This window comes from Onychostruthus taczanowskii, unplaced genomic scaffold (assembly GCF_017590055.1).
Source record: "Onychostruthus taczanowskii isolate IOZ18803 unplaced genomic scaffold, ASM1759005v1 scaffold10, whole genome shotgun sequence".
Taxonomy (NCBI): domain Eukaryota; kingdom Metazoa; phylum Chordata; class Aves; order Passeriformes; family Passeridae; genus Onychostruthus; species Onychostruthus taczanowskii.
Window position 1 is genome coordinate 13,089,140 of NW_024496526.1, and position 19,049 is coordinate 13,108,188.

General features: G+C 37.1%; 1 protein-coding gene across 1 annotated transcript in view; it reads right to left on the reverse strand.

Moving 5' to 3' along the window:
- Positions 1-19,049, reverse strand: part of LRP1B (LDL receptor related protein 1B) — a 290,821-nt gene that overhangs the window by 10,565 nt on the left and 261,207 nt on the right. Inside the window, exons 81-84 of the mRNA XM_041406020.1 lie at positions 12,946-13,107; positions 8,688-8,862; positions 7,963-8,067; positions 5,897-6,010 (exon numbers count right to left, since the gene is read on the reverse strand). Coding sequence (XP_041261954.1) covers positions 5,897-6,010; positions 7,963-8,067; positions 8,688-8,862; positions 12,946-13,107 — 556 coding nt within the window. The remainder of the gene's footprint in view (positions 1-5,896; positions 6,011-7,962; positions 8,068-8,687; positions 8,863-12,945; positions 13,108-19,049) is intronic.

Here is a 19,049-nt window from a genome sequence, read left to right on the forward strand (position 1 = left end):
GATGGGGAAGCTGACAGTGAAGGACAGGCTGGAGTCAGCTGCGTGGTGCAAGGTGCTGCAGAGAACATCTCAGGTGCAAATCTCCAGTTCCCAGCAGAACCAGGGAAAGATCAAAGAGCAGCAGTGCCACAGGGGATGCCCACATGAAAACTGAGAGTGAATGTAATAAATAAAGGTTGCACACGTCCTGCTGCCAAGGTCATTAATAAAACTGCTACAGCTGTCTCTGTAACCATTTAGTTCCACATTTATAAAGAGATGAGCGCTTGGGAAGTGCCTCCTGAGGTACTGAATTCCTGTGCCATTGGAATTACCTATTTTGAGGAAATAGCACTGCAAAGAGAGATGTTTAAAAACATTTCACCTGAGATTATGAAGGTGTTGCAGTTGGAGTGAGGAATGTTTAGAGTGATGATATTTACATTTCTGATCATGCTGTTGAGCAAAGTCTATTCCTGACAGAAAATGTCTCTCTCTTCTACTTCTGTATAAGCCTAACAGGTCAGTGTGATCAAACTCTCTGAACTCCCTTATACAGGTACTTGACCATTTGACTATGAAATGACTGAGTAAATTAAAAAAAAACAGTAAAAAAAAGAGCTAATTTGGTGGCAATGTGCAATTTTAAAAAAAATTTGTTTCTCCTTTTTTCTCCCTCTTTGTGCCACAGGCATTGTCATAAAAATATAATGAGAAGGCATAACATGCAGTTAAAAGTGTTCTTCTAGACAGCTGTTTTCCAACTCAATATACCAGTGCAGATCCAAAAATGACAACATTGGAAGATTACTCTGGAGGTGTAACAGAAACTGTGGAACAGTCCTCACAAGACAGAGGTGGAAGGGGAACTGAAAATGTTTCTTAGAAATTATATTTCTTCATTATGCAAAGTATTTTTTTTTAACTTTGCTTTTCCCTTTGGTCATGACATAACAATATACACTAAAACATCCCAATGAACGAATCTAGCCTCACTGTTTCAAGAACACTTAACATTAAAATTTCACTGGCACTTGTCTTATCATTAATATTAAAACTGTAAGACAAGTGGACATCTGGATTACAGTTATTTACTATCTACATTAAACTGCATTGAAAGAGAGAAATCAAATTCCCTTTTTCCACATTTTAGAAACTTTGTCTAATGAGCATCCCTCAACATCATAAAAGGAAAATAATGTAGAAGCTAAGGGATACAAAATCTATACTTGTTACCTGAAAATGAAATACAAATTACCTTGCAATCCACTACATTCGGAATAGGACAATGACATCATTCAAAAGCAGGCAAAACAATAAAAAAATTTCTTTTCAGGATCACCAAAAAAAACCCCCTAAAATTTAGTCAAAATATACATGGGAAAAAAAAAGAAGAAGCAACTCTAAAAATTAATTTTAATTTGGGCATGAGATTACTATGCACAAATCATTATTCACAGCTGCATGAAGTTCACTGTGAGGAATTTCCATGTGCAACTCAGCCTCACTCATCCCAAGGTAAGAAAAAAACCTGAGAGTTATTAAGCACCATGCAATATGTGTGCAGTACAGAAGCTATACAAATACTAAAATAATAACAGAAAAATATATAAAAGCATGTCCAGGTGACTACTACTGCAGCTGAAATTACACTGAGCAATAAAACAAAAGGAAAAGAGATTGAAATGGTAAAACTAAAAATAAAAGATGAGAAAAGACTGGGTAAGTAGGCAGATAAAAACCCAAGCATGTTTTTCCAAGCAGTGATACACAGCAGCAAATATTATACAAGTTTTATCTAAACAATTTTAAACTCGTGGACAAAGGATATCTGCATTACAGCTTAGTTAGCAAATGCTCCATGAAAAAGATACATATTCCTCTTTTCCAAGATCTTAACATTTCCTCCTCTGACAACCACTCTTCAAAAACCTGTTTTCATTTGGTTCTTGAACTACTACTAGTTCATGGTACAAAGTGGATAAAAGATCTTTTATCATACAAAGGTATAACCTGCGGATTATATTCAGTTTCAAGATATTTATAACAAAGATATTTTTAGTTGAAAAAGAAAGCTCTCAAAGGACTGGCAGAATGCTGTGACACTCCTGTTGTAATTGCAATTGGGGAGCTCATTAAATATACCCCAGGAAATCACATGGAAAGCATTTATTGCAGGATACTTGATAAAATTTCCTGGTTTGTGTTGCCTCTCAGGGTTACCAGGGCCTTCTCTTAGTCAGGCTTTTCAATCCTGTGACTGTTCTACACCACAGAGGCTTTTTCTACTCAGCCACCAGAAAATGCCAGTCAGGGACTGCAGGCTATGGTCCCATTCCTGTTCACAACTGGACCACGGATGTACCTGAACCCTGTTTTGAGCAGAGCTTTGGTTTAGTGATGTGTTTACTTATTATAAACCTGCGTGTAAATGTAGCACCTCTACAGGTGCATGTGCACTTCAATAAAAACTGTTCATATTGGAGGATTTTTCAACAGGAAAGGAATGTCAGGAGAAAGGCACAGCATCACAGGCACTTGAGCTGCAGGGGAGCTCCTCCATAAAGAGGAATGCACTCTTTTATTTCCGAGTTCTGGGACCTAAACACACACACAGGAGCTCACCCCCACTCTCCCCTCACACAGTGTCTCTCTCCAGCCTCCTGGGTATAAAACTGGCAAGAACAACTTGGCAACACTGGACCAGGCTTCCCAGAGAAGCTGTGGCTGCCTCATCCCTGGAAATGTCCAGGCCAGGCTGGGTGGGGCTCTGAGCAGCCTGCTCTAGTGGAAGGTGTCTCTGCCCGAGGCAGGTTGGAACAAGATGAGCTTTAAGGCCCCTTCCAACCAAAAGCATCCTAGGACTCTGTAAGAATAGCTCTCCTGCTTGTTTCACTCCTGAAGGAGCTGCTTTTCCTAATTTATCTGTGTCTGCACTTCCAGGTTCAAACTTTTTAATCAGTTTTATGTAATTCCACAACTTGTTCTCTCCCCAGTTTTTCATGATCCTTAATCTGTTATTTGATCAAAATTCTCCATTAAGAAATGAAGTTATTTATTCTTTCTCCACTATTCACTTTTCAGTTTCCTCTGTTACCAAACTTAGGCTTTCTTCCAAGCTCCTGCATGGTCTGTGCCTTCTCAGGAACTCTCCAGGATGACTTGTCCTTCATTACAGAGGAAGTGATGTTTGCTCTAATATTGAAATACAACACACACTTGAATCCCTCTGAACAGTTAGCACATCCAGCTACAGGCAACTAATGTAACTCTGTGCTTTGTCTTCTGGCTTTTATATTTCTAGAATGCCTAAGGGGGTTGTATGATTTGATCACATTTATTTTCAGATAATAATTATAGAACACATCCATGTGCAGGTACAAATACTAATAGTAATAAAAAAAAAAAAAAGATGGAGTTCTAGCAACTTATAGTTATGAGGAAGGTATAAAAGAAACAAAGCTGAGAGAGAGAAATATTCTGTGTTAAAGATTCTGTAATGAAAGCCCTGCCCATTCAAAAACCAGAGCCACTCTTGAGTACTTGAATTTCAGTTCTTTCCAGTTCTCTTCACTGGTAACATACAAGGTGTAATCTCTTTCTAAACCCTGCTTCTCTTGCAGGAATGAATATACAGGTGGGTAATTAGTGAGAAGGAAACACAGACATAAATAAAGGTATTTATTAAAAGACAGATTGATAGAACAGATGGAATGAACAGTTTGTGAAATACACAGAAAAAAACATTTCTTGATTATTTCCCATACGAATCTGATGTCCTGATCATTCTTTTTCTCAGCTGATTTGTGAATTTACTGGGGCAATTCAGGCATATCTCACATGCCTCTCCTGTTATGCACATCATACACAGACCCCACCCGTTAGTGAGTACTAAAGAGATCTTTGAAAATGTAGTACGAGAATACTGAAATTACAGTAACTATACATAAGATTATGACCACTATTTAAGTAGTCAAGCTACTTTAAGGCACCCTAAGTGGAACATTTTTCAGGAAAGGTCATTATCCCAAATTTTAACATTCTGAAATTCTCTCACAACCTTTGTAACTGCGCAAGAACAATAATGGAGGGGAGGGGGAATAATAATCATCATATACCTAAAAATAATGTGAAGAATTAATAATCTAGATTGCATAGAGGTCCAAAGAGAAATCACAGCATATTCTGCATATTTAAAACCGTGACAGAGCTTTCACTGAAACTGGCAATAGCTTTCATAAAACCTTCATTTTTTTGGTGGCTTATATGAAGCCACAGCAAGGCTTTAATTCATTCCTAAAATGGTTAGGTGAAAACCACAACTCCTCCTTCCAGAGTGCAACTGATATTCAGGTCATTTAGTGCATTCAGCATTAAAAAGACACCTTGAGACAGGAAGATAAAATAAAAAAGTGTGCTAGCAGAAAGCTGTTGAAAGGAGAGTCTGTTCTTACAGGCTTAGAGTTGCTCTATAATTATGGCTTTAGGATTGCCCTTTGGAACAGCTCAGTCTTATTCTCTGTTGTCTTTACTGAATGATAATAAGGGCATGATTATGTGTAAAGTTTGCATTCTCAACTGATGCTGACTGTGAGAGAGAGCAGAGCTCCTGCTGAATGACAATAAACCCAGGCATCTCCTATTTCTTCTAAAAATCACCCACTCCCCAATTAGGGACTGGTTTAGAAAAACATTGACCTGTGGACAAATGGCTCATGGAGCATTTGAGAGAAAAAGCAGGAAAGGTACATCCAATATGTGACTTTATAGGCAGCAGTATGTTCTTAGGGCTGCATGATTCTGAAAGCACAAGTATGATACATGGAGACACAAAAAGTTCCAAGCACCCCTGTCCCACACTGCTGACCACTCCAAGCTCTGCCAACTCTAAGAAGCGGTAGTTAGGACATTAATCTTGTTTCCAGCAGATTTATGAATCTTGTTTCCAGCAGATTTATGGTACCTCAAGACAGAGAGTTTCATTGCATGAGAACAAAAAGCAACTGAGACCATGTGTAAAAAAAATAATTAATTATTCACCCTAAGCAGTCACTGCCTTTGCTACTCACCAGCCACCCACATCACACCCCCACAGCATTCTGTGTTTCCATAAACAATTCACTGATAGAAGTTTAAATCTGTGTAAACTTCACATTTTCTCCCAAGTCTGGGTCTTTGGCTCATGATTTCACTACTGACTTTTTCATCACAACCACTGAGTGAAGCTTGTTCATCTGACAGGTATTTGTATCTCTCTGTACATATGCCTTACAGGATTTTCAAAGACTGTTTCTTTTCCTGATGAAGACTAAAATTTTCTCTTTAAGAAATAGACCTAAAATCCTTTAGAGAAGTAGAGAATACAAATGTAATTTTCTTTTTTTACCAGAGCAGTCAACATTATGATGTAGCTCATATACGTTTGTTTAACAGTTTCTGTTTTACAGCATTATTTCTATAAAATTAACAACAAGACTTATAAATACAAGTTTAATTCCTGAAGTAGCACCTAAATAGCCGTTCTGTTCCTTTCCCTGCTCAGATTAGAAATAGGAAGTCAGAGTACAGAACATGTGCAATATCACTGTTCACTAAACTTTATGCTATGTAGGATTAACTTGGTAAAATATCTCAAAACATGAGCAATAGAGGCCAAGTGGCATTTTCAGTTTTTTTCCAATTTATTTAGTAAAATAAAGCCTTTTATTTCTTCCTCTGATGATACACACACTCCAAATGTATTTTTAAATACACTCATCAGTGCAACTCTCAAAGGGTAAGTGTGTATTATAGAAATGGTCCCCCAGATTAAGTATATATTGTGAAATGTATGTGAATGTGCATGACTTGAACCAATGAACTGTGGCCTGGAATGATGTCACAGAATGTGCAGCATTAAGTGGAAGGTTAAACCTACTTGCATCTCGGTTCATTAAACGTGGTTAAAGTGCAAATTCCCTCATTCTGACAGTAGTAATCACAAGGGTTCACTTTCTGGTCACAGCGCTGACTTTTAAACCCCACAGAGCATCTGCAGAATTTCAGTAAAATAGACCTACATAAATATTCTGCCTTGTGCTGGACAGATTTTAAACGCGTTACAGACAACGACGGCAAGACACGCACACACGCACGGGCACACACCCACAGAAGACAAAATCAATATTTTCTTTTCATGGAAGGTCCATCTGACAACACTGAAAATTTGCTCACGAGTGATGATCAAACAGTTTTTAAAACAATGATCCTATGCTGCCTGAAGGGATCTCAGAGTATTGTTGTCAGATGTACATTTCTATCAATTGATCCAGATTGCAATGGCCTTAAAAATGATCATCACCATTTTCTTGGCATTGAGGTGTTGGTGTATGCTGCAGCATTTGTGTATTTTAAATCCACACACAAATTAAAGCACAAAACCTTTTTTTTTTTTTCCTTGAGATGCTATGGTGTTCCATATGAATTGAGAAAGAATATGAGAGTTTCATAAGAAAAAAGTTAATGAAAAGTCACAAGCTTCCCAAATACCCATTCTAGGTGTTTAAGGAAATGAATCACCAGGCTTAGTCAGCATATTTGGGCCTTACATATCATAGCTATGATACTCTCCTTTTGTCAGGATTTATCAGTCTCTAGTCCTCAACTAAAAACATTTAAGGAGGCACAAATAACAGGTAAAATGGTAAAACCAGGTAAAAATAATAACGAAAGAGAAAAATAAACACCTAAAATATTTCCAAATGAATAAGGGCTACCATGCAAAACTAAATTGCATTGTCTTCAGCCCCAAACCTGCAAACAAACATTGACAATTTTTCAGTGGTAGTGACACTACAATTGTGTGTCCTTTTTCTCAAGCAGAAGTGCTGCAGGTGTCACAGGGAAGAACCCTTGTCTCTTCCACTGGTCAGACTAACAAAATCTAGACATTTATGAAACTCCTTTGAGAGTCCAAATAAAATTCTCTTTCAAGATCACCTGCATCAAAAAAAATGAAGGAATGTCTGTATCTTTATTCACAAAGTTGTGGTGCCAGATCCCTTTGGGCAACAATTTGCACATGTCACCCAGGGAATGAGACACTCATGTCCAATTCTGTCTTCCAACGTCTCTCTCCTCCAGCCTGGAGGATGCTCTGAGCTACAGATTGTTTGAAGAAGCAGAAGATCATTGTGAAATGAATATTTTAAGGAAATAAATAAAAAATAATAATAAAAAAAAGAGAGTGACTAGGTAGCTCAGAGTAACAGAGAGCAGGAAAGAAATTAATTTCTTGCTACAGTGACTACAGTATTTTATATTGAGCATCTGAAAAAGAAGATACACCATAGCTCTCAAGAAAGGAGTAGAATGTAGGCTTTTTCACTTCGAAGCTACAAAACACATATTTATTTTGCATTTTATGTCTGAGCTTAATAAAAGCACCCTGAATTACTCTCTTGACCATGACACAGAAGGGAGAGCACAATCTCACCCCAGAACAGCCACAATACTCTGGGCAGTGAGAAGGTTAGGGCAGAAATATGAAACACATGAGCATATCTCCATAAGGGAAATAACACTGACATGATTTTTCCTATTCTCCAGCTACCAGGAGAAGGGTTTTGCCTCCAAATCAGACAATCTCTGTAGGAAAAAAGACTTAATCCAACTCTGAGAAGCAGGACAGGCAATCTCAAGTTTCCATTCCAGAAAAAAATGCCTGAACAGACCTAAAATTACTGTAAGTCTCCAAAGATATATGTTTGTATCTATATGCATTCACAATAGAGCCCTTAGTTCTAAATTTCAACACACATTTTGCAAAAAGGTATGCAAAGTATGAGGTTACACAAATAGCTAGAAAACAAATACTGTAAGCTGAAACTGCAACCAGCACATTATTCATCCTAGAGAGACCAAAAATGCAGACATATGCACAATAATTTTAATATTTGTTGTCACACAGGCATTTTAGTGATCTGCAGGATGCAGGATACTCACAGACAGACAGGTATGTTTGTCTCTGGGTCCAGCTGACAGGTGCCACCATTGTAGCAGTATCCATCACACAGCTGACAGGTGGAGGCAATTTTTCCATTAGTGCAACTGCCATGGTTAAAAAAAAAAAAAAAAAGCAAAGTGTAATCAGTATTTAAGTAAATCTGAGCATTTCATTGTAAAATCAGTATTTAAATATATTATTATAAGATCTACTGATAGAAAGAATTCTACGCTTCTGGTTTGAAAAGCTAGCGCAGACAATGAGATTTTTGCACAAAATATATTTTATCTTTCTTTTAATGAAAATAAACTATCATAATCCAAAACACCCAGCAATAGAGCAGCACATGTTATCTATGCCTCCAACAGTATTTAGTATGTCTCTATCATTGTCACAGATAATGCAGAATTTTCAACAGTAAAAAACAATGAAGACATTTCAACAGTATAGAACTCCATTGCTAATTTGATTAATTTCAATGTTTCCAAGTCAAAAACCATTCAGTCTCCTGCTACATTCTGTTTCCTCCAGCGAGGAGTGCTCCATGAGTTGGTTTTGAAAGCCAGGAGCCATTGGTTTGGTATGGGCAGGAGCCACACAGAGGAACTGATGCGACGTGACCACTCCAGGGAGGAGCTACGGCGTGAGACATGTAAAGAACAAGGCAGCGAACTGCTGATAAATGTAGGATTTGGAACAAAACCTCTCCCCCACACACACTCACTTGCACACTACATCACTGCTGTCCTTGTTTGTGATGCAGTGTCCCCCGTGGCACCGGGTGCACTTGTCCACCTCGCACTTGGGGCCCTCGAACCGCGCGGGGCAGACGCATTCCACGCGGCCGTCGTCGGAAATCGTGCACGACTCGGAGTTCACGCAGTAGTGGTGGCAAACATCTGAAACCACACCAGGCCTAATTACTAAAAGACATTAAGGAGCATTATAGAAATAAATAACACATCGCTTTCGTGTTTTAAGAGTTACTGTAATAACAACAAAATGGAAACTGAAGCTGGTGACTCACTGGCAACCACAGGAATTCAGAATATCCCATAAACAGATATATAATATATTAACAATGTAATCTTGGGAAGTGAAATGGAAGTATAAACTCATAAGAGGGGTTTTTTTTTCCTTTCTAGTTGTCTAACCATTTATGGCATCATTCCACATAATATAAAGACTCTTGATGAGAAAAGCAGAGCCATGTTAATGTATTTAATGGCATGTTGGCTGAATAAAAATCTTCTGATACATTCACATTACCATTAACAGCATTATGCTAAACTGAAATTGAAACGATATTTTGAAATAATTAAGTTTTATTTTCATTTATCCACATATTAAAATTTTATGAAGTTCTAATAATAATCTATAAAGACATTATCCATAAGTTCTACAAAGTACTACAAACATGCATAAGCTTCACGCACTGTGCAAGACCCCATTATGGTATTTAACTGTTTAAATGCCAGTAGGATTGAGATTTCAAGCAGTGAATTCTTTGACTATTCAGATTCACCAGTAACTGTCTCAGTTTTCATCCCTTTTAAAAAAGCAAATTGCCTAACTGAAGAAGCTTACAAGGGCTACAAAATACTGGTATCTTAACATTTTGGTTAATTTTTATTTTTGTGGTAGTTACAACTTTATTTCGTGGTTTGTTTTTTTTTTCTTTAAATTCATCATTTAAGCTCCTTAATGGGCAGGGACACCTTCCACCATCCCAGGCTGCTCCAAGCCTCATCCAAGGTGGTTCTGAACACTTCCAGGGATGGGGCAGCCACAGCTTCTCTGGGCATCACTAGTGGGGGTATCTCAAAGTCAGAAACACATTTTGTCAATATTGCTCTGTGCTGTTTTTCCTCCTCTCCAAGAAGTGAGTACTGCTGGAAGAGTTTTGCTGAGGGACAGAGCAAGGCTGTTGGAGGAGTTATTTCTGTTTGAATATTCATTTTATGTCTCCACTGTCTGTGCAGGTTGTAGGCTCAGCTGCTTAAGGAATTAGCAACAAGAGCGGCTTAAAAAATGCTAAATGAAGTTGTTGATTGTTTCTTGTTCCCCAGTTCCAGGTATGGAATGGCAATTTGCAGCAGGGGGCCTGTTTTTGGAACAAAAACTACCGCAGTTTGAAAGCTAATACTGACAGTGATTTTATGTAAGAGCAGTGCAAGGGGCATATGTTTGCACGTACATTAAGATTTAAAAAAAATCCAAAACTGAAAAACACAAATACGTAGGAGTGGGAAGGTCATATGTCAGAACAATTATTAGTTTTTTGGATTGATTTCAGTCAAAAACACCTGTAGTCATCTGCAGTATCTCAAATGTTTATGCTACATTTGGGTTGAAATGAAACAAAATTATTTCTTTTTTCTCCTAAAAAAAGGGATTTCAGTTTCAGAGAAAGTCACAGCTTGTGGGATCACCGTATCCACTCTGAATGATTGTAACTGCATGAAAATGTTTCCTATTTTTTAGGTAGTTTGGGCCTTAAATGATACAAGAAATGAACTTCAGCTACTCTGTGTGTGTTTTTCTGGAATTTAAAACAGGAAGCTACATTCAAATGCATCAGATTTATGTGTATTTAATAACATGCACAGTGTTAGTAGAATTCTATATAAATTCAGTCACTTAAATTTATTTCAGCCATGCCAGTGCCTTGACACGGAGCACTCATTTAGGTTATTAGCCCTTATGTGAACTAATCACAGGAGAAACTCTGCATTGGGTAATTGGAGACGATAAGTGTGGGGAAAATGAGGTCTTTGCAAGCTGGTAATACTGCAAGCAAATGTCTTCTCCCTGCCATAAAACCCTTCTAATAATATTTTAAGCTTGGGAGCAGGAGTAAAATACCTACACACATTCACGTGTCATCCTTTGCATATGAACTACCTTCAATCACAGCAAGGACAGACTGAAAGAGATATCTGGGAGGCAACAAATCTTTGTAATAATGACATATTAATGTATTCCAACTCGCATTAAAAGTGAAGGTAATTAATAAAGCAAAACATCATGCACATGTGTGAAAAAAACAAAAGAAAACCCAGATATGCCTCTATATACACATTATTAACTGTAGACTGGTATAATATCACAAAACTTATTGGGCAGCAAAAAATACTCTAAAAGATTGTGATGCTTTTTTTTCCTCCAAAAGACTTAAGTTTTAAATCAGCAAAAGCTTAATTTTATTTTGTATTTTATAATGTCTTTGTCTCCGTATTGTGGCAGTTTCCCAGACAATCCAAATCTGATAATAAGCACTGTTTAAGAAGTACCCCATAATTCCTGAATTTACATTTAAATTAATTCTCTTAAAAAAAAAAAAAATAAAATAAAAAAAAAAAAAAAAAAAAAAAAAAGGATGTTTGCAGAAGCATTCAACTAGAAACAATTTGTTTGGTTTTGAGTAAGCCTCAAGTAAATATTTTTCCTTAATCTGTGTGTCTGTCTGTGCATGATTTATGTGCTATACTATTTTCAAATACCCAATTGTGTTTGCAGATACTTATTTGTGGATTCATGCAGTTTGTTTAATACCAAGGGGGAGAGAATCACAATTACTGCTGGTTTTCCATTCAAAGGTTTCAATTTATTTCATAGTCTCCCAACTGGAAATACATTCAGTTTACTTCAGTACAAATCCTATTTAAGATACACACTATCCCTTTCCTTGTCTGACAGACCTTTCTCTACAACTAAATGCTTTTTTATATTATAGATAATTCTAAACCAGTCCTTTATAACAGCTAATTTCCCATCCCTTTTTTTCTTAAATCAAGCCTTCTTCAGCAAATTCACTGAAGGTATATAAGAGATGATGGCTTTCACATTTAATGTTCTATGACAAGCACTATGACAGTCTTACAAGGCTATGACAGTCCTTGCCTTTAGAATGTTACAGTCAAAGAAAAGCAGGAGCAGAAAAGACGAGATGATTAAAATACATCATTCAGATCTCAGTAAAATAATTGGTTCTAACTTAAGGAAGGTTGCGTGTGAGTCATCATTTTTGAAAAGACATGGGGAAGACAAACTCATTTTTAAATGAGTGACCAAATGAAGAAATTCAAGATTATGTTCAAATGTCTTGAGTTACTGAAACGAAAATGGTGAAAGAAAACAAAAGCATGGCAAGAAAAGAAATATAAATGAAGTAAGAGCAAAATGCCTATTGGTTGATAATCTACTTTTCTTACTCCTCTGTTAAAGAAGTGAAAAATTAGACAAAGTTGTAGAAAGTGAGTAGAGACTTTCTAAGGGCATGGAAACCTTCAGAAAGCTATCTCAATGAGAAGAGACTGATGGGTCAATGGAATGAAGAAACAGGGAGAAATGCAGATACAAAAGACAGAACCTAAGACCTTAGATTTAAACAAGAGTAACATTCAGTTACAATTCCGACACCAGGATGGGGCAGAAATCCTACTCAGGGTGATCTTTGATCAAGCTGAAGGAATATAGCATGGTGAAACTCAAAGCTATCCTCAAAGTGCTGCTTGCTGGGGTTAGAAACAGAAAACAAAGGGAAAGGAGCAATTTAAAATACTTTTTTTGTCTGCAAAGATTAGGGACACCAGAAGGTTCTTTAACCAACTGTGTCAATTCATTACCAGCATAACAAAACACATGACAAGTTGTAGTAGAAGATTGTAACACAATTACCTCATGGCTACTGACAAAGTCATCTGTCTTGTACCGCTCCACTCTACGGCTTATTCATGAAAATAACAATAAATCATTCCTAAAAAAGCTCTTTCTTCAGCCACATAGAAGGTGAGAAATCTGCTCAAAGATCACGTAAATACACCAGATGACATTGCCTCAGCAGCACGAATAATCCAAGGCCAAATTTAACAACGCCGTCAAAAAAAAAAAAAAAAAAATCACGCACTCCGGCTTTAACCTTCCATTGCATGGAGCTTTTCCTACAAACCCAGATGGAATAATTGGTGGAGATTACTTACAGTACTGGCACCTGTCTCCTGTGTACTCGGGCAGGCAGGCACAGAAGGGCTGGTTGCCAGCAGTGACACTGCAGGTGCCCCCGTTCTGGCAGAAGCGCTCGCACACGGTCTGGTTGCAGCGCGGCCCCGTAAAACCCAGAGCGCAGCTGCAGGTCGGCCGGCCTGTCCAAAACAGGGAAAGCTATTTTATGATAAAAATAAATACAAATTGAAACAATAATCGGCAGTTTTGCAACACAGGTTTATTGTAAGAGTAGGAGGTTTCAATGTTCCAGCCCAACTGTTTCTCTGGACGTTGAGAGAACGCGGCTCTGCAAACATTGCTTGAATGCAGGACTTTTGAAAAACTAAATAGAGTTATGGGAACACAAAAACTGCATCTGTGCATTTTTATCCTTGTGCATGTACAATCATTGACTCCTTTATGAGAAAAAAGTCATTATTTAAAAATATACAATCATTTCAAAGGTGATCCTAAGCAGGAATTTAAGATATGACTGAAATCTTCAAGTCATGCTGCCATTCTGGGTTCCTCCTGTTGCAGAGGAAAATTCTGTGATCGCCATTGGTGTCTCTTCAGAGTGCACTACATTATTCTCAAATCTACAAACCCTGAGATGTAATCACATGAAAAACAAATATTTACTAATGCACTAATAGCTATACTTTACAGAACAATTCTCAATAAACCACAAGTATCTGTGCCTGTTTGTCGTCCCACCCCTCTCAGATAATGAAGACTGTTACACAAAAATTGCTGTTTGGCATCAGACCAAAGATGCCTGTAACATCAATATTCAATGTCTGAAAAGCAGCTAACACTTGGGGATGAACATTTGCACACAATGAACTCCTAGTCTACAGCTTCTTTTCAAAGGATTTTAAAACAGGCTTTAAAACCCAATGCATTTTCCTCCTATGATTCTTCTCTATTGTAGTTTTCTCTTTTTTTTTTCCTTATCTAAATCTCATGTCTAAAGGATTTATAGCTTTGTTACCATTCCACTGTTTTATTAAACCCTTCCACTTTCCCGTCTTATTTTCTTAAGGGTTATTTTCTTTAAAACAATCTTCTAGATCTCATTAATGTTTTTCCATCTCCTGACTTTGCTTTTTTATCTCATTTATAATCTTCAGGCAAATGACCTGATGTGTCCAACCAGCCATCTCCCTTCTCACTTCCTAACAAACTATTCTCATTCTTGATTATCTCTTGCAAGATATTATTTTTCCCCCACCCACCTCTTTGTTTTCATTCAGCTTTAAGGATTTTCCTAAATTTATGGAGAACAAAGTTTAGCACTTTTATTTTTCCTGGCTTCCCAGGAAGGAAAGAGATGAAGATTAAGCAGAACCTGAGGACACTTCTGAAATAAAAGGGCAGACAGGATGGGTTGGAATAAGGTGAGCATTAAGATTCCTTCCAACCCAAAACATTTCATGATTTGGTGTTCATCAAGTTAACTAATGTGTGATGCAGAATCACTGGACTGGAATTACAGGCATAAACAGGAAAAATAACCTCTCAGATTTTACCATTGACAACCCAATGTATCCATTTTCCCACTTGCCTCCTGATGCTCACCACAGCTGCATCTGAAACTCTGAGATGTGCAACCCTGCTTACCTTGCTGGTCTTTCTTCTCCACTTAGCTGGCTGTATTATTGAGTAATTAAGATTAAAGTGAGTATTCCACAAACCCCACGATTTGATTTTTCTTCTGGTCTGCTTTACTTTTAATCCTGTGCAATCATTTAACATCAAATTCCTTGGAGAATTTTTCAATGCAAGTGAAGTACCCCCATTTTGTCTCCTCTCTCTGACTCATGCAGAATGATTTAGTCAATCTTTTTCCTTCACTTCTCACCCTTCTAACATGACACACTACATGTAATTCTTTTCTGTATTTTCTATTTTAAGCTATGCTAATTTGAAGTGTTTTGCAAATCATCCTAAGGGCCATGAGATCAGTTAGTCTCTTTCTCTAATGAGTACAGCAGGAACAAAACCATTGACCTAAAAATAGCTCCAACTCCTTTAATATGCATCAGCCTGGTTATTCATATCTGTCCCCTGTGATCTAAGCATTAAATCAAAGATGTTGAACTCAGATGTTAGCACAGAATCCACTTGTTTTTCCCCATGTATACAGATGTATTTCAATTTCTGCCCCAAGACAGGGGGTTTCACATAATCCTTCAACTGAAGCAGTGTTTCAGTAAAAAAAAAAAAAAAAAAAAAAAGATAAAATACTGATAGAACATAGATCTGGAGGTCTGAAATGAGTTTTCATTATAAATACTCCCCTATCTGTTAAAAGGATGAGACAATGATATTTTTCTAGTTTATAGAAAAGATTATTCTCTTCTTTACTAAAGTAGACTTATAAATATGCCAAACTGCTGACAGCTAAATGAAAATTTAATACAGTATAGCCTAAACCCCATTTTTGTCACTCAATTTAACATGACTTTCTGTAATGTTAACAGTCCATTGCCTATTTATACACAGACTGTTGACACCAGAAATAATACTAATAATGACATTTTCATTTGCCTTATTCTCATAAATTATTTCTGATACAAAAAAAATGGTTCCAAGAACAGTTTAAAAAAACAGCAGCATTAAACAATGCCAAACAATGCCATAAGGTTTTGTATCATGGAAACAGAACATAAATTTATGTTTACAAAGGAAACAGTAATGTAACCAAGATGTCACATAACCAGAAATTGCAGGATGAGCTCATGCACAGAGAGCTCCAGCACCTTGTCTGGCCATGAAATCTCAGGATTAGAGCTCTACAGACACAGAATTAAAACTCCCTCTGAATTCTTGACACTCACCACCACAGAAAGATTCACAAAACATTAGCATGTAGAAAAAATTCACATGGAAAGTGGCTCATGGAATGCTAAACTGCTTCAAATGCAGAACACAATTTAGTAGAATAAAGGAGAATATAGTCTGGTGACTCTAAGATGTAAGTCATTTTCGGCAGTAGGATATGAAAAAAATAGATGAAATTTTTGACATAGAAATGAAATGTAGTTTTGCCCTTTCTTACAAAAAATAAATCATTCAAAAAGAAAAAAAAATAACCAGGGATTAAATTTTTTCAGTGTTCAGTTAGGTTTCGATACAGAGGCTGTAGTTACTCCTGGTTTGTCAATTTAATTTGCTACATAATAACTATTGTCTACATAACAACTTTTCAAATAAACTTCAAAAATCTCAGAAATACCTTGGTTTAATTTCTCTGTAATATGTGGGTGACTTCTTTTGGGAATTCATTCATATATCTTAAGCTTATATTTACATATATTTTGCAAAGATTAGAATACTAAGAAGATCAATTTTCATCCACGATATTGCCTAAGCAACAAATACTCTACATTTTCAATGACCAAATAATTTTTTTTAAAAAATTAAAAATAATTAAAACCTAGGTCAATAGCATTATTTTTGTAAGCTTTCTGCAAGTTTTGAAAACTGAGATCATCCAGATGAATGTCTTCACCAAAACCTACATTATTTATTTCTTCCACTCACTGGTAAATTCACTACCAGAAATGTGTGTTATGTGTGAATATGCACAATTAATTTCAATATTTATCTTGCTGTCACTATTTAAGAAAAGGAGGTCGCTCTACATGAGCTTTCTATAAGCAATATCTTGTCCTTGGGAGTTGTTATCAGCAGTCTGTGGGAATCACAATATTCATTTCTGTGTGGCTGATGAACCATAATTAGCTTTACTGAAACAATAGGAGTGGAGAGAAGCTGCATTATTGAAGATAATTAGTAGGTGAGCTGATTGGGATCTATCCCAACAGATACAGAGTCTCTCCGTGTTATTGGAAAGGAGAAAAGAACAATTTCTAAATAACTGTGAGTAGTCTCAGGGACTGCTTTTTCCAGGGCTGGTGGTGGTGGTTCTGCTGGGATCAGCTCCAGGGAAACACCACCCTCATGCTTCCCACAGCCCCTGTCCTGCTGACAGCACCATGGGAAGCTCCTGGGACTGATGTGGCATCAGCAAAACAGGTTCTTCACTGACTGTTTTCTGCAGGAACCACATCACCTTGTTTTGCTCATAAAACAGAATACAAAATAATGTCTGCTTCATACGCAATGATTCTTTCAGACTATTTCATACATTTTCATTTAAAGGAAAGACAATCTTTTTTTCACTCATTTTGATGCAAACATCACAATTCTGTATGATTAGACATACCTTAGACAATCAGCAAACTATTGCTGCAATATGTTTACTTTGAACTACCTGGAGAAAGAAAAGTGTGTTTTTATGGCAACAGTGACTTTTTTTTGCCCAAATTCCCATTAATTTGGCTTACTGGAAAGTGTTCATTATTACAGCCAAACTTTTAATTACATGTCTCAGATGTGTACTTTTAATTAACTGATGACATTTTCTTTGTTCAATTATTGTAGTTCAATACAACTGTCGTAAACTTATAAATTTTAATTAAAGCTGCTCCAATCTCTGGCTATATAACATTCACATAGGAATTTGCCAAAAGGCTTAGCAGTAAGTAAGCCAACAGTGAATAATCCCTGAATTGCCAGTGGGATTTGTTTAACAAATTAACATTTGTGCGCAGATAATGAGGTTCTACAACTTAACACATCCAGCAAAGATTTAGCACAATCATGTTTTAAAAAATTAGTAATACTCTGCAATTTACTTAATTAGTTATCACATTACTATTCTATATTAGGTAGGGAAAGAGAAGAGGATTTACACGTTCACTAGAACACACACATTCACCAGAAGAGTATTTTGTATGCTGCATTATTTTATTTGGATCAGAATATGAAGCAAGGTTCATTCCCAGGAAATCTCCCCATTGTTTGAACCAGAAATGATCAGTAAGGAAATTCCCTGACTCTGGGGAAGCTTCCAGCTGTGGGGACACTTTGGAAGCATCATCTCATGAGGCTAACATTGCTGGCAGCCCCTAAGCTCTCCAGAGGCCACGTGTACAAAATGACACTTGTGAGATAGACTGCATCAAAGCTGTTAGAATAATATGTCAGAATTGACAAGGGCAATTCAAGCCTCCAAGAAAGAGAGGGTCAAGCAAGCTGAAATGATCACAAGTCATTTGTATTTTGAAATGATCACAGGTTATTTATATTTTGCAGATGGGTTCAGATTGGCACTGGTACACATATGGCTTCTACAACTTCCAGAGGAAAAATTGTCATCATTTTGAACATAATTTTGAACAAAAATACACTTTAAGAAAAGGCAAAGTTGGGAAAACATGTACAACTTGATTACATGAGTTTAGCAGGTCAGTTTGATGAGTCAGATGTATAATGGATCAGAAGGATGACTGCTGCTTGTTGAGGAGGTGTTTGTGAGCACAGACAGCAACAGAACAGATCAAAGTCAAATGATACTGAACTGACTTAATTTTAAAATAGCAATCTTATACTTCACAGAGATTGAGGGAGCTCTTTACCACAATCAGTTTGCAATGTACCTATTGGAACATGGGGATTTAAAGGAAGTGCCACTTGCAGACCTGGTTTAGTGGGGCACTGGCAGAGCTGGGTTAAGGGCTGGACTCACCTCAGAGGTCTTTTCCAGTCTTAATGACTCTATGATTCTATTGCTGTCAGACAGACCAACCTGGTAGGACAAACTACAAATCCAGACAAAATATAATGCTGAAGTTCTAAAACCGTTAATGAGAAACTGAACAATTCCTGGTGATAAAGGAAATTTTCATTCCTACATGTAGAAATGTGCAAGAAAAAACCTAGGACAGACTAAAAACTCTCACATGAGCGTGTCACAGCAGCTCAGCTCTGCCTGGAAGGCTGAGACAAGAAGTCTGGTCTGGATTTCATATCCTCTGTCCAACTGCAAAGGGCTTGTCCATTCCCTGCAGCTAAAAGTGCCCTGTCCTATTCAAGGGCTGTGTATCCGACTGGAAGGACAAAAAGGTTGCTGCAAAAACACTTGAGGAATTAAGCTTTCTTTCTTTAATTACATTTTTCAATGGTTTTGGGGAGACCAGTGTAACTTCTCTCCGTAAAACATGTAACAGCCTTAGTCCATCGCAGGCTA